Source organism: Petaurus breviceps, unplaced genomic scaffold, assembly GCF_028583685.1.
Source record: "Petaurus breviceps papuanus isolate PSGF00001 unplaced genomic scaffold, PetGlider_PUasm1.0 90865, whole genome shotgun sequence".
NCBI classification, from domain to species: domain Eukaryota; kingdom Metazoa; phylum Chordata; class Mammalia; order Diprotodontia; family Petauridae; genus Petaurus; species Petaurus breviceps.
Window position 1 is genome coordinate 330,003 of NW_027187367.1, and position 22,815 is coordinate 352,817.

Genomic DNA, 22,815 nt, shown 5'->3' on the forward strand with positions numbered 1-22,815 from the left:
AAATTATATAATTTTGCAAACTATGAAGAATCAGAATTGGGGGTAATGCAAAGGGCAATGGAGGGATGCATGGGAGACATAAGTGGGGCACTGCATATCACCAGTGATGGATTGTGTACAAGTGTCAGAGATTCCACCTATAAGTATCTCTCAAAAGATTTAAAAAATAGTAACAAACTCCATTAAAGCTATAATGAACTTGTTTTTTTTCTGGGGGGGGGGGGGAAGGCAGGGCAATTGGGGTTAAGTGACTTGCCCAAGGTCGCATGGCTAGTAAGTGTTAAGTGTCTGAGGCCAGATTGGAACTCAGGTCCTCCTGATTCCAGGGCCAGTGCTCCATTCACTGTGCCACCTACCTGCCCCTATAATGAACTTTTTAATGCTTTCTTTTCTTTCCAGAAAAAAAAATGACCTTGCAATAGGAAAATGTATGTTAGTTCACATAGATACAAACCAATGTTTTTAGCAGGAAGCACTTTGAAAATTGTTTTATAATTTTTAAAAAATTATCTTGTCAAATGTCCATGATTTAATTTGGATGCTAGCATACTTTCTATGTGAGGGGAAAAAACAAACAAAACTATTTACAACTCATAAAATATTGAAGAATCTTACTTTCCAGCAGTAACAAACATCTCATCTCGGCAGTTTGAATAGATAATTGTTGTGGCATTCCCAACATTAAGGCCTGCTGCTGGACTGCCACAGATGGCATCTCTCTTGGTGACACTCCACACAACCACACTGCCAAAACAGAGACAATACTTAGTCTAACAGCAGAGCATCTCTCCAGAATTATCTTAAGAAGAATGGTAACTAGAACTATCTTTTATCATTTAATCATTCTAGTGTAAGCTCTTTTCTAGCAGGAATTATTTCATTCACTGTATTTCTGTCCTCAGTGGCTAGAATAATAACTGGTACATACCAAACATTTCATAAATATGTATTGAGTGATCTTTTGATTATGGAGGGACCTAGTGGGTAAAGTCTGGTCTCTAAGCCAGGAAGGTCAGACTCTGACATACACACTGGCAGTGAGACCCTGGGCAAGTTACTTAACCTGTCAGGCCTCTATGAAATTCTTGATAATTATAAATTACAGAGAAGGGATGGACCTGTATTTGTAAACAAAGTTTCCTTACCTGGGAGTTTGCTATGCCAAGAAAATCACAGGTCCAGTTCTTTTTTTTTTTTTTTAAGCAATCGGGGTTAAGTAACTTGCTCAAGGTTACACGGCCAGTTATTTCTGGGTGTGGTGCTGAGCATCTGAGCCCAGATTTGATCCAGGTCATTCCAACACTGGAGCCAGTGCTCTTACTCGCTGTGCCACTTACTACCTGGCCACCCCAACAGGTCCCGTTCTTAACACCTATCTAGTGTTAGTACAAAATTAGGCATTTAAACCAAGACTGCTCACAAATATACCTTTGAACTGAAAGAGCATATTAAGAAGTTACTGAGTCCTTTGAAAATAAAGATTGCTTACATCTAAAAGCAGTTTCTATTTTGCATAGAGTTTTCACACGTATTCAACAAATAACTGCAACAAACATTTATTAAGCACTTACTTTTGCTTATATGCATTTACTGGAAAATATAAAAACAAGAGTTTATCCAGGCCTAATTTTAAAGAAACTTCAATAAATAACTCCAGCATTTCCAGGGCTAGTTTTCTGTTGGGATATTTTTAAAAAGAGCAATATTACTATTTTTGGTGTAGGAAAACTAGCATCATTCTGCTGCGCAGGATCCTTATTGCCTCCAGGACAAAATGAAAACTCCCATGTTAGGCATGTAAATGTCTCTAAAACGTAACTCTAAGGTGCCTCTTCATGTGCTATATAACCCAGAAGAATGGACCTCCTACTACAGAGCATAATTGTCCTGTTCCGTGCATGACATTTTCTAGTGTCTCTTTGTACATCCATGAGCAGGATGCACTCTCTCCTCACTGCTGCTTCTTACCATCCCCACCTAACTCAGCTTGAGCCCCCTTCTCCATAAGGTCTTTATTGATCCCTCTCAGCAACTAGCCATAGACAATGTTTTATACTTAGCTATCTGTGCACATCTTCTTTCCCTAGAAGCCCCTTGAGAAGGATTGTTTTATTCTTGTCTTTGTATCCCAAGCACAGGGCCTCGCTGTGGGTACTTAATAAATGACTGATTGACTGCTGACTGAATTTAATTATGAGACTGATAGTGCAAATATTAATTTTTTTCATTTCCAGAGGATAAAACTGAAGCCCAGGAAGGTAAGGGGACTTGCCAGCATAATGGCAGTGAGTAAATGATGAAACCAGGAGTAGAACATGGGTCTCTACAGACTCAGTTTTGTGCTCTTTTCATGATATCCCAGCTATACTTATAAAGTATTATTGAAGGAGAGAATTTCAGAATTGGAAGGGACCTTAGTAGCCATCTAGTCCCACCCATACCTGAAAAAGAATTCCTTCTGCAGTACACCTGACAAGAGGTCATCTAGCCTTTGCTTGAAGGGGAAGGGAATGGAACAAGTATTTATATAGTGCCTACTATATGCCAGGTGCTTTTTTTAAAACAGATTTTATCTCATTTGATCCTTACTCACAACAATCCTGTGATATGGGTGCCACATTTATCTCCATTTTACAATTGAAGAAACTGAGGTAAATAAAGGTGAAATGACTTGCACAGGCTCACATAGCTACTAAGTGTCTGAGCCATATTTGAAATCATCTTCCTTACTCTTGGCCCGGTTGTTCTATCCATTGCCCCCTAAGACCTCCAATGAGGGGAAGTCTACCACTTCCCAAGGTAGCCCATTCTATGTTGGAGCAGTCCTAAAATTCTCCTAACATTAACCCTAAATTCATTTCTTTACAATTTCTAATAAGGACTCTTAGGACTGTGGAAAAGAACAAGTCTAATTCCTTATTCAAATGACAGTCCTATTATCAATAAAGATAATGATTAAAAAAAATAACATCAGAATTATACACTCAAATAAGTGCTGTCCTTCAAAGTAGTAACCCTTAAACGTTATATACATATTCTAGTAATGAATTCATTATTCAAAAATATTTTTGCAACTCTTATTTTTTCTTAAGAACCAATTTATAATAAATGGGAAGAGTCAGGGAGAGGAGCTACACCAAGGAAGCCAGAACAAGTTCCCACAAATGAGCCTAAATCTAGGGAGCAAAACAGATTTGGGGTGCTACAAAACTTTAGGAGATCTAGCCCAAAGCCAGATTCCAGTCTGTCAGAATAGAAGCAGTGACAGAACCAGCTCTGCTAGAGCATTGCAAAGGGAGTGAGGGCTGCCACTGACAGACTCCTTGGAGTACTGGCATCCACAGCAGGATACAGGATCATCTCAACACCTAGATAACAACACCAAAAGGGGAGACACTTTTGATGCTGACAATTTGATTTTCCTCTACATTTTAAAAATTATTTATTTGTATTTATATTAAATTTTACATTATTTATTCATGTATTTCTGTGTTTAAGAAAATGACTTCTAGTTTTATTTAACAGGTGAATGAATGGTTTTTAAAAAATTTGTTAATCTTGATTTTCAGTATTTCTCTTTTTTGGTGTTCTGTTGCACTTTTAGAAAATGCTTGGTTTTCTAGTTGTTTGATTTGGTTTGGTTGGACCTTTTTTTTTTATTATTGCTGTTTGGGGTTAAGTAACTTGCCCAAGGTTACATGGCTAATTTGTTCTTTTTTGTGTGGGGGGGTGTTAAGTGTCTGAGGCCGGAACCAAACTCGGCTCCTCCTGACTCCGGGGCCAGCGCTTTACTCACTGCGCCACCTAGCCGCCCCTTGGTTGGACTTTCAAACACTCCTGTCAAAAAAGACAAGAACAGAACAAAAATTCTGAAATGCAAACACAGAAATCAAAAGAAACCTAGAAGGTAGATATATTTGAACTATAGTAAAGAACTAAATGATATTGCTTACATTCTAATAGTAGGAGAAGAGTCCAGTGTCCCTTCAGACTTCTAAAATCTTCAAGGGTTCACAAAGGAAATTAAATAAGATAAAGAAAGGACCTGAGTGTGATTTTATTCTATTTTGGTGGTTTTAAGAGAGTAAAGAAAAGAGAAAGGAAAAAGGAAGAAATGAGGAAGAAGAGAGAGGAACTTATTGTTTCACCTAAATGGGATACATGAGAAGAAGAGCATATAACATGGAAGAATGAGCAGGGGAAGTGGATATCTCATGACCTTACTCTTATTGGAAACAATTAAAGTAGGATTAAACACACAAATGAAGATTTGGTGTAAAGTACATTAAACTTAATGGGGACAGAGATAGGAATAGAGAAATAGGAAAGGAAATTTGACAGTCAGGGAAGGAATACAAGCAAAGTAAATTTCAAGAATTCTTATAAGGTATAAATGAGACAGTTTGTCAGCTGACAATGTGATAGAAGAGGAAGAAATAGTTGTTAAAGATGCTCCAAGGTTATGAGCATAAAAATTTGGAAGATAATGGTGCCATTAACAGAAATATAGAAGTCGGGGAAAAGAGGGATATTTTGGTCTCTGGTGAATTAATGAATTCATGCAGAGTTTTCTGGGGGAGGAAGACCTGTAATTTCATCAGTATGGGGAACTCCCTGGTGAGAAAGCTCTCTCTAGCAATGCAGATCATTCTACAAATTAGTCTAAGAGAGTTATTGGGTCATTGAGAAGTCAGGTGACTTGTCCAGATCACACTACCAATATGTGCCAGAAGAAGGATTTGAACGTTTATTTTCCTGATTCAGGGAGCGACTCTCTCCACTACAGTGGTAGTATACAAGTTAAACTCTGCAAGATGATCCACTAGCATATAGAGGATCCTATTTATTATTTATCTAAAGAGAACTAATTAAGTTTTATTAATATTTAATGTATGGGTTGACATTGTCATATCTACTTGGTCTTATATGCCAAAAAGATTATATGTAACATAGTTCATATGGTATCCAGAGGGAATACTTGGCTTTTTGCATATTAGAACATATTTTAATTTATGTATGCCAGGTTAAATGAATTTATGCATTTTGTGGACATTACCCAACAAGTACCATATTTCACCACATAATCTTCAAAGATTTTATGCCAAATTTTTGGCAAAAAAGTGGGATATGATCATTATGTGAAGTTTTTAAAAAATTGTACCCGTATTACTTAAAAATCATGTATTACTATACTGTCTTTGGTCCAAGATTAGAAAGCATGGAATACTTGTGAATATATGTTAAAATTGAATATGGACAAATGCACATGGGCTGAGAATTCTAGGCTTGCAGCTTGCAATGTGCAAGAGATCAATGTGTATCCATATGCTACTGGTGAATACATTGCTGTTCTGTTTACTTTTTTAAGTGGCATGATGAACAGAATTATACCATGAGATGATTACATGATGAAAGGGCATAAACCAATTTTTGAACTAGAAAAAAACACAAATAATGGCAATTATGCAATGGCAATGATTATATGGTGAAACACAGTGTATTAGATATTAGCTCATGATAAAATGACACTGTTATAATTAGCAAGATTTAAAAAACTAAGCCTTTATTGTTGAAAGATGATAATATGTCATTCTTGCATACTTTAAAAATGTGGAAACAGTATTTTCTAACATGCTTAAAACCAAATGAAAAGCTTTAATGGGTCTTAAAAACATGATTAAAAATATAAAAATTCGACATGCCCTTTGACTGATTTGCAAAAATAATACTTAATTTCAAGGAATATGGAAATTTACTAGTTAAATTTCAGAGATAAAAACATATACAAAATCTTTGCCTACTTGATGGATAGGCTTGAACAATGTAGACCAGCCAAAATGTGAAGCTAGAGGAAGTAATACAGTCCAGCTCTCCCTCATAATTACTCCACAAAGATCTAGCAAACATAACAGACTAAGTTCTGATCAGGAAATTCAAGAAAAAAATCAGTTATTTTCCCAGCCCAGGTCAGCATATGGAGAAGAACATAGAGGTTTGTGAACACTGGGGATGGGGCTAGCAAGAAGCTATATCATAGATAATATTCTAGCACAGAGCCTAGGCACAGATTGCACCAGGGTAAGAAGTCCCAGATAAAGAGCATAAAGTAGCCTGACTTTGTTTAGGGAGAAGGATGTGGTACTAACTGACCTTTCTGTAGCACTGATCCCAGAATGGGGTCATAGACCAAAGGACAAGAGAGGGAAGGACCTGTGCCTGTGGGTGGTGATACTCAACAAGAAGTAGTCATGGGCCATAGGCAATGTACTGGAGCAAGAAGCAGTGATCAGCAGTTGTGTGTCTCTAACCCTAAACCAGAATAGTATCTTAGATCCAGCCCCAACCTAGCCTGAAGTCTATAGGGGAATAAAAGGGCAGGAAACTCAGGCCAAAGGAGAGCATACAATTCTGTAGCACTAAACCTGCACACCTGTCCAACTGGCAGACAGTGACTTATTCCAGCAGCAGTTTACTGGAGCTGCAACCAGGGGCAAATGTTCAGACAGAAACACAGGACAGATTCTTTTCAGAGTTCAGACTATGAGGGAGGTGTTCAGAATTCATCCCGTATTAGATTGCTTTGAGAGCACTGAAATCTTGCAGCTATCCAGCTTGAGCTGTCTGTCCCTAGGATCCTTGAATAACACAGTACTCAATACCTAAGAAAGCAGCAGGAGAAACCAAGAGTATATAAAATAGAACCAAGTGTTTCTAGATATTCCTTCCAGAAGTGAACAGAGCCTGGCCCGAACACAAAGTCTGAAGTCAAGAAACAGGGCTCAAAGAATGAACAACAACCAAATAAAAATGAATCCAACCATGACATGCTATTATGTTGAAAGGGATGCCAAACCCAAAAGATGGGAATGATTCCAAAACATACAAGTAAAACCTCAAGGAAAAACACAACTGGGGTACAAGTTCAACTAAAATTTCTAGAAGAAATGAAGAATTTAGATTAAGAATTGGAAAATTATTTTATATATGAAATGAGAGTGCTAAAAGAAAGAATTGAGAACTATGGAAAAAAGAATTGGAAAGAGAATTAGCAGCATAGCACAAGAGCTACAAAATATTACCCAAGCAGCAGATTTCTTGGAAATTAGACCAAATAGAAATTGATGACCCTATGAGGCAACAAGAAAAAAGAAAAGAAAATGAAAGCTAACTCATAGCAAAAATAACTGGCCTGGAAAAAAGATCAAGGAGAGAAAAGTAAAGAATCATGGTATTACCCGAAAGCCATAACCACTACCACCCCCCAAAAATGTCACATTATTTTTAAGAAATCATAAAAGCGGGCAAAATAAAATTTAAAAATCTACTAACCAAAGACCTGAAAGACCTCTCCCCTCAAAAATAAAAGCTCCCCAAAACATTCTAGTCAAAATCCAAAGCTCCCAGGCAAAAGAAAAAAATACTGCAAGTAGGTAAGAACCACAGTCAAGGTCACACATGATTTATAAGCCATCACTACAAAAAGAACAGAAAACTTGCACTATGTTACAGAAGACAAAACACATAGACTTAAAATTGAGAATAATTTACCCAGAAAAACAAAGTATAATGCTATAGAGGGAAAATGGAAATTTAATGAAATGGAGGATTTCCAAACATTCCTGATTAGACAACCATAGATAGCTAAGTAGAAACTTTGAAATATAAATACAGGAGTCAAGAGAAGTATAAAAAGCTAAATATGAGAAAGTAATCATAAGAGATTAAGCAAGGATGATACACTCTAAGGTGGGGAGAGTAGCAGGGTAGGTAGGTGGCACAATGAATAGAGTGACCTGACCTGTAGTCAGACTATCTTCCTGAGTTCAAATTTGGCCTCAGACACTTACTAGCTGTGTGAATCTGGGAAAGGCACTTAACCCTGTTTACCTCATCTGTTTCCTCATCTGCAAAATGAGCTAGAGAAGGAAATGGAAAACCACTCCAGTGTCTTTGCCAAAACAAACAAACCAAATAAGGTCATGAAGAGTCAGACAGGACTGAAACAATTCAGCAACACATATGGGCAAATGATACCTGTATCCCCTTCGAATCCTAATATCTTCAAAAGTCAATGGGGGCATCTAACAAAGTTTGGGAGTGGTTTTGCTATGTTTTTGTTATCTAAAAAGAAGAAAGGAAAAGGGGGAGGGAAAATAATACAAGATATAGAAAAATTATCTCACAGGATAGGGATGCACAAGTATAAGACAAAATATGACAAAAATAAAAAAGGAGAAAGGGCTTATTTTGTGCCTTTCTTTGTATTCCCAATGCTTAGCACATAGTAGATGTTTAATAAATGCTTATTCATTGACTAACTTAACAAACTTCAGGGACTTCCTATCACTTCCAGGATCAAATGAGTTTAAGAAGGATTTTGAAAACCAAATAAGAGAAGTAGAGGGAAAATTGGGAAGAGAAATGAGAATGATGCAAGAAAACCAGGAAAAGAGAGTCAACAACCTGACTGAAGAAAATAACACCTTAAAAAAACAGACTAACTCAAATGGCAAAAGAGGCTCAAAATGCCAATGAGGAGAAGAATGCCTTAAAGAGTGAAATTTGCCAGTTGGAAAAAGAATCTCAAAAGCTCACTGAAGAGAATCATTTCTTCAGAATTAGATTGGAGCAAATGGAAGCTAGTGACTTTATGAGAAATCAAGATACTATTAAACAGATCCAAACAAATGAAAAATAGAAGGCAATGTGAAATATCTCACTGGAAAAAACACTGACCTAGAAAATAGATCTGGGAGAGATGATTTTAAAATTATTGGGCTACCTAAAAGCCATGATCAAAAAAAGAACCTAGAAATCATCCTTCAGGATATTCTCAAGGAAAATTGCCCTGATGTTTTAGAACCAAAGGGCAAAATAGAGGTTGAAAGAATCCACAGATCACCTCCTGAAAAAGATCCCCAAAAGAAAACTCCTAGGAATATTATAACCAGGTTCTGGAATTCCCAAATCAAGTAGAAAATATTTCAAGCAGCCAGAAAGAAACAACTTGAATATTGTAGAAACACAATCAGGATAACACAGGATCTGGCAGCTTCTACATTGAGGGATTGAAGGGCTTGGAATATGATATTCCGGGGGTCAGAGGATCTGGGATTAAAACTAAGAATCACCTACCCAGCAAAACTGAGTATCACATTTCAGGGAAAATATGATAATTCAATGGAATAGAGGACTTTCAAGCATTCATGATGAAAAAACCAGAGTTGAAGAGAAAATTTGACATTCAGATACAAGAAGCAAGAGAAGCTTGAGAAGGTAAATAGGGAAAAGAAATCATAAGGAATTTATCAAAGTTGAAGTATTTACATTCCTACATGGAGAAATGATAATTGTAACTGATGAAACTTTTCTCAGTATGAGGATAGTTGAAGGGAATATAAATATATATGTATATATATGTATACATGCATATATATGTATATATAGGAGGATATATGGGCATATGAATACATATATGAGTGTGTGTATATATGTGTACAGGTATACATAGAGGGCACAGGACCCATTGAATAGGAAGGGATAATAGTTAAAAGGTGAAATTGAGAGGTGAGAGAAGAATATAATGAGAGGAGATGGGGAGAGACAGAATGGGGTAAACTATCTCATATAGAAGAGGAAAGGGAAAACTCTTACAATGGAGGGGAAGAACAGGAAGGCAAAAGGGAATGAGTCAACCTTACTCTCATTGAATTTGGCTTAGGGAGGGAATGACATACACACTAAATAGGGTATTCACCCTACAGAAAAGTAGGGGGTACAAGGATGAGGGGGGGTAACAGGGGGGAAAGCAGCCTTGGGGGGAGGGAAGTTGGAAGCACCCCCCTTTGAAAAGGTACAGAATCAAAGTAGAGAATAGAACAAGTGGGGGTGAGGATAGGATTGAGGGAAATATAGTCAGTCTTTCACAATGTATCCACTATGGAAATGTTTTGCATAGCTACACGTGTACAACCTATATTGAATTGCTTATCTTCCCAGTAACGGTGGGTGATGAGGGAGGAAGGGAAAAAATCTGGAATTCAAAGTTTTAAAATCAAATGTTTAAAAAATATATATATATATATTTTTTTTTCATGCAACTGGGAAATAAGATATACATGCACTCGGGCATAGAGATCCATCTTGCTGTACTGGAAAGTTGGAGGGGGTATGGGAGAGGATATAGCAGAGAACAAATTTGGGGAGGGGATGTTCAGTGGGATCACTGTTTTGGGGTGACAGGTAGGGGAAAGATGGGGAGAAAATTTTTAAGTCAAAATCTTCTGAAAATGAATAATTCAAACTAAAAATAAACATGAAATTTAATTTAAAAAAGAAATTGGTTTCAAAAATAATAAACAAACTATTGCATAATTTGATAAAAAGGGAAATCAAATTAGTAGTATTAAAAATTAAAAAGTGAATTTACAACAAATGAAGAAAATTATTAGAATTTATTTTGCCTCAATTATACACAAACAATGAATAATGCAAACAATTATAATGCAAACAGTAACAAGGATCTTTGGATTTATCCAACACTAGTTTTCTGTGCTTGTTTGTGTCCCTAGCAATACCAGATCTCAAGCTAGCCTACGAAGTTGTAATCATCAAAACAATTTAGTACTGGGAAAGAAATGGAAACGTGAATTAGTGGAATAGATTAGGTATTCAATATACAGCAAAATGCAAATTGAAATAGATGAATATTTACAAAAATAAAATGCCCAGATTAGCTGAAGAAGAAATAGAAAATTCAAATATCTCAATCTCAGCAAAAGAAATTGAATGAATTTTAAATGAGACCATAAAGAAAAAACAGCAATCCAGATGGATTTATGAGTGAATTCTATCAAATCAAAGAATTATTCTGATATTACATAAGCAGTTTAAAAAAATAGGAAGGGAATAGTTTCTACCAAATTTCTTCTATGACACTTACCAAGAAGTCATAAGATAGTTCCCTTTTCATGTTGGACAAGAGAGGGTAGTCTGGAGGTACAAAACTTTCCTTATCACATTAGAGAATTCCACCCATGCTGGGCTTGCTCCCAAGGCCAAAAGGCCCTCTGGTCAGTGTTCTTATAGTTAAGCAAGTGAACCTTGGAACTTTTATAACAGGTTATTGAACACTAAACTTATAGCTTGTAGTTTAAAGTTTGGGACCTATTATAAGAAAGAATCTATCTTATCTAATTATCCCTAGATATAATATGTATAAAATATTTATTAATATATAGTTCCTATACCAATATTAGTTGACTAGACTAACTAAATATATATTACTAGATATACTGCCTTTTACTAGATATATTACTAGATATATCACTAATAATTGCTAACAATCACTACCCCTATGGAATCATACTAAACTGATTAATACTGATTTACTGATTGGAATAAAATAGGGGTCCAATAATAATTTCATCATTTCTTTTACTACAAAGTTGTAATCATCAAAACAATTTGCAGAGTGAGAAACAGAAAAGTTGATCAGTGGAACAGATTAAGTATATAATATATGGAAACAAACAAGCATAGAAACCTAGTGTTTGATAAGCCAAAGATCCTCGCTATTGGGGCAAGAACTCACTATTCAACAAAAACTGATGGGGAAACAAACCAACATTTCATACCATATACTAACATAAACTCAAAATGGGTACATTTATTTAGATATAAAGGGTGACATCATAAACAAATTAGAGGAGCATAAAAGAAATTATCTTTCATATCTATGGATAGAGAATTTTTCATGACCAAACAAAAGATAGAGAAATTCACAGGAGGTAGAATAATAAATTGTGTGTGTATGTATATGTATATGTGTATTGTATATGTGTATGTATATATGCATGCATGTGTGTATGTGTATATGTATGTGATGGGGTGATAGGATCTGAAACCCTAAAAGGAAAAGACCAAGTCTTTGAAAGCAATCCAGTCCCTGAATTTTCCCAGACATTTCAGCAGCCCAAATCACTGGAGTCTCTGCCCAAGGGAACTGGCCCACCCCAGCCCACCTAGAGTCAATTGTCCTTCTTGGCCCACCCCAGACTATTTACCACTCCTTAATTCCATCCAGATCCTTTCACTGTCCTTTTTAAAAATATAAGCATCAGTCTTATCCCCATTAAGTTTTAAGTTCACAGGTAACCATGCCCGCTTCTATTGGTCTTAAAATAATCTTCCCCTTGACTGGATGAAAGTTTGAGTGTGTGAATTCATTCCAAGTGAGCACTTCTGTACCCTGACATTTCAGGGTTCCCAGAAACCCCAAACTGCATCATATGTGTGTGTGTTTGTGTAATTAAAATATTTTTCTTTTGGGAGCCAAAGAGGCCTGAGCCAGGACTTCAGATAATTACCTTGATATCAGTGGACCCGAATATCAAAGACCTCTTTAAGACTCGACTTTTCCTCAAATTAGCTCCTGAGTTCTTTTGATATGGGTTACACTTATAAGGATGTTGTTTGAGTTCTGAGACCAATAGGCTATACCCCAAGATTTTAGTTACTGAGAGCTAAAATATTTGATTCAGCAACTCAGGTATCTTTGGATGGTCAGCTCTAAATGTGATGTCTTTTGATGACTGCAGCTTTGGCTTTGAAGTCTGCTCTCAAATGTATCCGTTTATGACTGTGGCTGCATTAGCAGGTACATGAGGCCTAGGTCAAAGGTCTTACCCTAAGACTTTAGTCACCTAGATAACTAATCCTTATCAAATTATCTAATCTGTGCTACTTCCAGGATACAACAGACTAGGTAATGATTAGAAAACTTGAGTCCTAGGGGCAGCTAGGTGGCACATAGAGCACTGGTCCTGGAGTCAGCAGGACCTGAGTTCAAATCCAACCTCAGACACTTGACACACTTACTAGCCGTGTGACTTTGGGCAAGTCACTTAACCCCAATTGCCCTCCAAAAAAAAAACCAGCAAAAAAAAAACCGAAAGAAAACTTGAGTCCTCTTCCTTTTTCTCTTTTGCTCTATAAAAACCTTGTACTAAGAATCAATAAATGGAGTTCATCATTCTTCCTCAAACTACCCACATGGCCTGGTCATTTCTTATTCACATCTCCAAATAATGCTAAGTACTGGACACAGTATTTTTCTACAAACAAAACTAGTTCAGCTAAAATGAGAAGAAAAGCAGGAAATTGGGGAAAAATCTTTGTTGGAAATTTCTCTGATAAAAGTTTTATCTTGAAGATATATAGAGAACTGATTAAAATTTAAACCAAAAAAAAATTCCTCCCAGAACTTCCCATTTTTGAGGAATGGCCTAAGCCAGTCATTCCATTATTACTCTCCTGCTCTACTCCCTACTGGATTTTACTGCCATTTATTTCCACTTCCCACCTTCTGCTTTTCAACTCCCTTTTATGTGCTATTTTCTCCCTTGGCGGCAGGGACTGTCTTTTGGTTTATATTTGTATCCCTAGTGCTTAGCACAGGGATACTAATGTTTGTTGACTCAGAATTCCAGGAATCCATGATAAAACATACTATCAGCTTCCAGATAGAGAGGTGATGGATTTTGGGTAGAGATTGAGATGTATATTTTTGGACTTGGCCAACGAAGGAATTTGGATTGTTTGATTACTTTGCATACTTGTTACAAAACTTTTATTTTTCTTTCTCTTTTAACTAAATGAGGGGGGTGGGGTGGGATGGGAGAAAGAGAAGTGGATTTTTGTTAATTAAAATCATTAAAGTTTTGAACAGAAAAATATGTATCATGATTTGTTGAGGGCAACCACTAATGTATGTCTTCCATTCGGACCTGTGGATCTTTGTGAGGTATTTTTAAACTGTTGTAGCCATTAAAACTAAGTATTAAAATAAGTTGAATTTAGAACCAAATATTCAAATCACTGTATTCCAAAGTGTTAATCCAAATTAGAAAACAAACAATGAAACATTTTCAATCACTTAGAGGCAGTCAGGTGACAGTAAGTAAAGTGCTGGCCTTAGAGTCAGGAAGACCTGAGTGAAAATCCTGCCTCATTAGCTGTATAACCTCTCTTGTGCTTCAGTTACTCCATCTATAAAATTGATTGAACTTTATGATTTATAAGGGCTCTTACAGGGCAAATCTATGATCTCATGACTACACTTATTGAAAATATTTTAATAAAAACTTTATAACATTTTAATTAGTGCAAAAGCCCTACTATATTTTCTGTGCTGTTAATAAATAAAAGTTTTAAAATTTTGCTTCATTTATCTTCATCTCATTCTTTTAAAAGTTTATATGTAGGTATACTTTATAATATACTTAATGCACAATAGTACATACACATAATTTGAAAATAAACATGTATTGTATAACCTATATTAAATTTGTTTGCTTCCTCAATGAGGGGAGAGGGGAGGGAATTTGGAACTCAAAATTTTTTTTAAAGAAATGCTAAAAATTATTTTTGCATGTAATTGTGGAAAAATAAAATATCAAATTATAAAAAATAAATCTGTATCTTGGTGGAACTGCATCTCATGAAACTCCCTCTCATAGAATTAAGATATCTTCTTAATATATTGTTGCACAATAATTTCTCATTTTCATGTATTTGATTCAGTCAATTAATTAAGTTCTGTCTCATCAAAAAGATTACACATACCTTACATACTTTTATTATGTTTGTGTCCCTTTCAGCATCTGATAAAGGGTTTTACATATAAAAAACACTTTCCTATAAATCTCATTACCTAAGAAACTCAACATTCCAAGAATGTCACATTTAGAAATTGAGGGGAAAAAAACAAATATGTTTGAGCTCTTTACCTTCCATCATCTGGACCTCCTAATGACACCAGGTATTTGCTATTTGGAGAAAAAGCCAGTGCTTCAATTTTGCCCTTGTGAAGTGACAGTCGAGCAATCAGTTCCTTCTTTGCATAATCCCACAAAATTACATCTGCCTGTAAGTGAGAAAAACATATAATATACACACATATATTTCAGGGTAACAACAATCATCACTATGAAGATAGCTAAATGGGAAAACAAAGCAGGAACTTGGCAGGGCAATTTCTCACTCCTTTAACTCTCTCTCTCTTTTTTTTAAAGCAATTGGGGTTAAGTAACTTGCTCAAGGTTACACGGCCAGGTGTTTCTGAGTGGGTGCTAAGTATCTGAGCCAGGTCTCCCGACTCTGGGACCAGCGCTCTTACTCACTGCGGCACCTGGCCGCCCCTCCTTTAACTCTTAAATCAATTCTCTTGACTTTAGATCATATCATTTAAAAATGAAATCAACAAAGCAACTTTTTTCCAAAATAAGGTCCCAATTCCCTTCAAGTAATTCTAGCTTTAATCCCATACCTCAAAAAATATCTTGATATCATAAAGGACTTTATCAATTTTGGTCCTCCCTTTAGTGGCATCAATGGTGACCTTGTTATTTTGTAGCATTCTTCATGTAAATTTTCTACATTAATCCACCTACACTATATATAGTATCTATCTATTATACATGTATTTTATATGCTATATAGCATATCTATAAAATACATATAGATATGCTATATAGTCCACCCTTCTTCTAGATCTCTCAAAATTATCAGTAATGACTTTGTACTATCTCTTATCCTTCATTCTTTTTTTTTCTTTGTGAGCCAGTTGGAGTTAAGTGACTTGCCCAGGGTCACGTTTCTGAGGTAAGATTTGAACTTAGGTCCTCCTCACTCCAGAGCCATCGCTCTATCCACTATGCCACTTAGCTTCCCCCTTATCCTTCATTCTTTATGACCCACTTATTTCTTCTGTTTGTGCATCACTTTAATATTTTTAATGCTTCTTCCTGAGTACAATTCATCCTTAATAACATGCTAAAATCTATTTACATATACCATTATTTCTTCATTGCACTTTGGATGACCCTAAATTTTGATTTTTTTCTTTTTTGAAATTTATTACTTCATGACTTGAGCCATATAGTGTCACTGGAGTACTACTGGTGTTCAAAAGATTGGTTATTTTTGTTTCAGAGAGGTCTGGTGGTGTTGTTAGACCAACTTTTATTGAGTGATTGTGGATCACAGGAGACTCTGAAATGTTCTGGATTTTGAGGCAATCAGCAAATCATCATCTGTAGCAGAAACCTCTACAGGACCTTGTCATTTACAGGGAATTACTCATTTGGATTCTTTGTTGGACATACTCCATGACAGTGGCAAGCTCCTTTGATGAACATAGCCATCTTTGTTTTGTCTCAACTGCTATTAATAAATATGAAATCAACAAATTTATTTCATCTTCCAAGAAATCTTATAAGATTCTAATATATGCATGAGAGGTACCCTAATGGAGGGAAACTTCTAAAGCTGCATTTTGTTTTATCAACTCATATGCTTTTTAAAAAATGATCACTAATTAGGGTGTACTAGCTTATTTGGATCCCACTTATTAATTCATTTTTCTTTCCAGTGCTTCTAGTTATTTTGTTAAGAGATAGTGTTCATAGTGTTTCTTCATAAAATTTTGCCAATGAATTTATGTTCTAGAGTCTCATTGTCCCAAGGTGTCTCTCTGTATATATCAATGAAAATTATTTTGCCAGGGTGGCTAGGTGGTGCAGTGAATAGAGCACTGGCCCTGGAATTAGGAGGACCTGAGTTCAAATCCAGCCTCAGACACTTCACACACACACACACACACACACACACACACACTAGCTGTGTGACCTTGGGCAAGTCACTTAACCCCAATTGCCCTATCTTCATCTCTCCAAAAAAAAAAAGAATTATTTTGCTAAACTTCCTTAGGAAATGGTGATAATACCTGTTCATGTCCATTCCTTTTTCCATTTTTTTTGCAGGGGGGTATCAATATGCTGTCTGAATAAGACAGGTTGGAAATACTTTAATTGTACTTCTCATTTTTATTCTTTATTCTAATGCTATTTCATATTTATTTTTATCTTTGCCTTAACAAATCAACAATCTGATTGCACAAAGCTAATTAGTCCAGAAACGACTTCCACACATTGCATATTCTGTCATATTCAGTTAATGAAAGATTAATTTTGCTGAGTTGCCTTTTTTCTTCTTTTCTATTCTTTTTTTATGCTTTAAAAAGATAGCTCTTGGAGGAGAGGGAGAGAGAAATTTGAAAATGAAGGTGAGGTAAGAACAAAAGATATCAATAATTTTTTTTTTAAGCAGTCAGGGTTAAGTAACTTGCTCAAGGTTACACGGCCAGTTATTTCTGGGTGTGGTGCTAAGTATCTGAGCCCAGATTTGATCCCCAGGTCATCCCAACACTGGAGCCGGTGATCTTACTTGCTAAGCGACCTGGCCACCCCTAAGCAATTGGGGTTAAGTAACTTGCTCAAGGTTACATGGCCAGGTGTTTCTGGGTGGGTGCTAAGTGTCTGAGCCCAGGATTCAATCCCCGGGTCATCCTGACACTGGAGCCAGTGCTCTTACTCGCTGTGCTACCTGGCCGCCCCTCAATATTTTTTAAATTTTTAAATAAATCACTTCCACATGACACTAGTCGTTTCTATTAACATATGATCAATTAAATTTTTTGCATAATGTTATTCAATGTTTGCTATATCCAGAGCCTCTCCATGCTTTTGTTGAAGTATTCATGATGTATAGGTGTAAGACTTCTGGATATTCTACACACTGTTACTATCTTTCATTTCTTGAACCTAAACTATATTTTCTGACATTCTTTACTACCATCTAACCATGCTCATCTCTGCAAAGAGGCCACTGAGTAATAGATATATGATTGATTAATCTGGAGAGTAGTATTTTTATTCTGTATTAGCTTATTGTCAACATTTGTTGCTTATTGTCTTCTCTAGTAGATTGTGAGGTCCTTGAGGACAGTGACTGTCTTTTGTCTTTTTTGTTTCCACAGTGCATAGCACAGTGCTTGACACATAGTAGACACTTAATAAATGCTTATTGACTGATTGATGGTTCTTCATCAACGTTCTGTTTCCTTATCCTCTACAACACATATCAGCACATAAACTGACTATTTTCATTTAGTTTTTTTTTTTTGCTTATGCATCTTATGATTACTTAAGACAAGATGACCAAGTACCCTAAGAAATTATTTTTCTTTTTTTTCTTTTTGGAGGGCAGTTGGAGTTAAGTGACTTGCCCAAAGTCACACGGCTAGTAAGTGTGTCAAGTGTCTGAGGTAAAATTTGAACTCAGATCCTCCTGACTCCAGGCCAGTGCTCTATTCACAGTGCCACCTAGCTGCCCCAGAAATTCTTTTTCTTATCTCATTTGGGCACATGATAAAATGAAATCTGATTAACTCTTTGATTTGCATATCTAAGTCAAATGTTAGCCATCTTTTCATTTAGTTGCAACTTTCTTGAGGTGGGTTTCACTTAATTTAATACTGTTAAAACTGATGTGATTCAGTTCTTCTATAGTACCTCAATTAGTTGGTTATTGGACAAGGATTTCACATTTAGAATATCAACAGCTTAGTTAATGTTTAGAGTTGATCTGAAAGCTGTTGTTGTTAGCACCTTTTACTTCCTTTCTACCTCTAGGCCAATCAATATAGAAAGAAAATGAGGCTATAAAGGACTGAGAGTCATTTTGCTTTTTTTTGTTGTTTTATAGGTTGCCATGGTCAAAGAATTTGTCACTTAATAGCCAGTGATGAGCCCTTCAGTATTTAGCTAACTTGCACATATATTTGGCCACCAGGACCATACTCAGACTTTTTTTTAGCATAGTAGACCCCACCAAAATTTTTGCTACCCAAGATCAATTTTAAGAGTCATCTCCATACCATGATGGAACAGGGTTTTCATACTTTCATAATGAACAACTATATATGTATATGCGCATGCATGTATACATATATGTACATACATATATAGTTCATACATATGTGCATATATTGTTGTTCAGTCATTCAATCATGCCTGACTCTACATGACTTTGTCCATGGCATTTTCTTGGCAAAAATATGGGAGTAGTTTGCCATTTTCTTGTCCAGTTCATTTTATAGACAAGGAAACTGAGGCAAACAGGGTAAAAGTGACTTGCCCAGGGTCACACAGCTAGTAAGTGTCAGAGGCTGGATTTGAATTCAAGAAGATGAGTCTTCCTGACTCTAGACCCAGCACTTTAGCCATGGTACCACCTAACTACCTGAACACACACACAGAGTACACATGTAATATCTACATATAACACATATATGTGTATGTATATAGTATGTTTATATGTATATGTGTATAATTAAAATCAAAGACTATATGGCTCACTAGCCCATAGAGGATTCAGCCAGAAAGTCAGGCAAAAGGAAGGAGCAAAAGAGAGAGGTCCATTGCACAATTTAACTTCTTCAGTATCAAACCTACAGGATCTAGAAAAACTGCTCACTCCTAGAAGCTGAGCTATCCTAGGTAAGAAGCCTTTCTGTCGGGGCAGCAAGGTGAGGCAGTAAATAGAGCACCTGCCCTGGAGTCAGGAGGACCTGAGTTCAAATTCAGTCTCAGACACTTAACACAAAACTAGCCATGTGACCTCGGGCAAGTTACTTAACCCCAATTGCTCTACCTTCCCCCCTCCAAAAAGAAAAAAAAAAGAAGCCTTTTTATGAAGATCATCCTAAATGAATAAAGAAGTAAATAATGGGACTGTGTAGAATAGGATAAGGAATACTGTCTCTTGTGTCCAAGAACCTGAGTTCAAATGTTGCCTTTGATGCTTACTACTTTATGATCTTGGACAAGTCACTTAAACTCCCTGGGCCTCAGTTTCCTTATCTGAAAGTGAGAGGGTTAGACTAAATGACACCTAAGGTCCCTTCCAGCTCTAGAACTATGATGTTATATATGTATTATCCTTAAATTATTCACCTTGAACCCCATAAAGGTAACCTGTCCAGAAGCAACATATGCGCCATTTGCGGAGATAGTAACACAGGAGACATTATTGCCGTGTCCATGTAGAAAATATTGCTTATTTGTGTTTATTGACTCAATAAGGACTGTGCAACCCAAAGGATAGACCAAATGTTCCTGATCAGGATGGCATATCAGACCACTGGGAACATGTCCTAGAAGAAGCAAAAGAAAAAAGGAATCAGTTATAGAAATGGTTGCTATTGCATAATCACATGATAAATATAAATGAAACTGGTGGCCAGTGGCTATTGAGAGTATATTGCATGACTCTGAGGCAACTACTTCAAGACAACCTCCAAATGACTGAGAATTGAGAATGGTGCTCCTATTTCACTGACAGAAGTGATTCTATGGTACTCAAAAAGCCAATAACACAAATCTTGATCTTTCTGATGATCATGGACCATGAGTGCCTTGAGTAATTGTATGCATGGTCAATTCCAGGAAAAAAAAAAATGTCATGTAGGTAACATTTGACTTTAGTTATTCTTCCTTTTGCCCCCAATACCCGCTCACTATAAATTTACCTATTAGTGTCAATTTCATTGTTTCCTAGGCCTTCCAACTGTGATACTGCTACACTGGCTGCCAGTCTAAGACCAAAGAACCTCTAGAATAGGGTAAGGGGTTCATAATCTTTTTTTTGTTCCATAGACCCCATTAATAATCTGGCAAAACCTTTATATCCCTTCTCAAAATGTTTTTAAATGCTTAAAATACATAGGATTACAACAGTAATAAATTATACTGAAAGTGTTATTAATATATTTTTTAAAAACAAGTTCATGGACCCCAAGTTAAGTAGTTCTGCTGTTCTAAAGCCACCCCCTAAAACTGTGGAATGATTCCCCCAGAAACCAGGCTCCAGGACTCTACTGACCATAACTTGACTATATCAGGTAAGATCTGATATCTTCGTCACTATATGCATATTTTCTCCCCATAATTTCTACCTCATGCTCAGGGACTGAAAATCAAATCAAGACTACCACTGATACCATGAAAAGTATAATAACCTGCCATTCTATGACTCATCTCAGAATCCTTATGATTGAAAGTCTCAGGAGACTTGGGCCAAAGTTCCCTTCACTGGACACCACTCCCGGCTCCTTCAAATTTATCCATATGGGCCCCATCCTTCACCAATACCTATCCGAGGCCACCCTACCTTTCTATTGTGCCTACTGGAACCCAGATTCTATTGTAAACAAACTTCATGTTAGACCTATTCTTCTCCCCCTCCTTCTTTCTCTTTGCAATCATCAAAATCTGGTTCCCCTCCCCCATCCCATCACCCAGAAGATACTGCACTCCTAGGCACATTCTTCATAATTGTATGTATATTCACTCATGCCTCCCATATGGGTATGCTTATTCCCCTTCTCTGACATCTGTCAACACTCCACCATTAATACTCAACCCACCATCAAGATTCAATAATGTCTCCATTTAGATTCACTTAATTTAAATACCTACTATGTGCTAGACTTTATTTAAAGCACAAAAGCAAAAATGAAACAGTTCTTGCCTTCAAGGAACTAACCTCTTATGCAAAGAGAAAATATTACATTTTTAAACATGTTTGTAGCCAAGCTATAAAGAGCTTTAAATACCAGAGTTTATGTTTGATACTAGAGGTAATAGGAAGTCACTGAAGTTAATTGAGCAGGTTAATAAAGTTAATCTTTTGCTTTTGGAAGCTTATACAGACCTTCTTTTCTCAAGGAGTCCAGTACCTGATTTATAATCTTCAAACAAAGATGATGAGGCATGATAAATAATACCCTTGATCCCAAAACCTGGGTTAACCTTTCTCAGCCCCAATTTTCTCTTCTGTAAAATGAGGATGGAGATGCTGCAATAGCCTCTGATGTACTTTCCAGCTCTAAATCTATAATCTTATGTTCTACCTCCACTCTCAATAATTCTGATATTCCTCTCTCTATAGTCTTCTATCCTTCCATCTCTCCCTTCTAGAATTGTTCCTCAGTTCCCAGTCACTCTATCTCAATTTGCTTTTCCAATTCATTGCCCTTGCTTGGACCTCATTTTCCTTCCTTCAAAAATCTTAACCCTATAATAAACTAGTTCAACTTTACACTATACTCTACCATTGAGTCCCTTGTCTCTGTGCTGTATTGCTGCTCATCCTTTTCCAAACTCCAACCTTTTGCCCCTAATTTCTCACTTCAATCATCTTAGCATCATCCTTACTATCCAGCAACACTGGCTTCCTTGCTGTTCCTCACACCAGATATTTTTTCTCCTGATTCCATGAATTTTCCCTGGCTTTCCCCTGTGTCTGCAATTCTTTCCCTCTTCACCTGTTTTCTGCCTTCTCAGGCTACCTTCAAATCTCAGCTAAAGTCACACCTTCTACAGGAAACCTTTTTGAATCCCCTTTAATATTAGAGTCTTCCCTCTGTTAATTATCTCCACTTTATTTTGTACATAGTTTTTTTTGCGTGTTGTCTCCCCCATTACATTAGACTGTGAGCTCCTTAAGAGTAAGACTTTTTTAATGTGCACAGAGTAGGCACTTAGCAAATGTTTACTGATTAACTAATCACCTTATTATTATAAATAATAATAATAGCCCATGTTTATATATTACTTTAAATTTTGTAAAGCATTTATCTCATTTGATTCTCACAATAACTCTGTAAGGTAGTGTAATGGGAATGCAAATTTGGAAGATCTTCCCTGCCCCTAGGCTAAAGTGCACCAGAAGCCTGGGGAGGGAGGCTTGTTTTTCAGTAGATACTTCTTGATTGGCCAGTGAGTCAATAAGGTTGTTACATTCTCTGAGCCAGGAGAAGGCTATATAAGCCCTGATGTGTAGCTTTGTTTTGGGACTCACTTTGAGAAGTGTTCTGTGATTTGATCTGAATTCTGGGAAGCCGTTGTTGAG

The 22,815-nt window shown here is 36.4% G+C and overlaps 1 protein-coding gene across 1 annotated transcript in view; it reads right to left on the reverse strand.

Annotated features, from left to right (window-relative positions):
• CFAP52 (cilia and flagella associated protein 52) overlaps positions 1 to 22,815 on the reverse strand; it is a 92,171-nt gene that overhangs the window by 62,449 nt on the left and 6,907 nt on the right. Inside the window, exons 2-4 of the mRNA XM_069073671.1 lie at positions 19,857 to 20,056; positions 14,790 to 14,926; positions 616 to 744 (exon numbers count right to left, since the gene is read on the reverse strand). Of these exons, the coding sequence (XP_068929772.1) occupies positions 616 to 744; positions 14,790 to 14,926; positions 19,857 to 20,056 (466 nt within the window). The remainder of the gene's footprint in view (positions 1 to 615; positions 745 to 14,789; positions 14,927 to 19,856; positions 20,057 to 22,815) is intronic.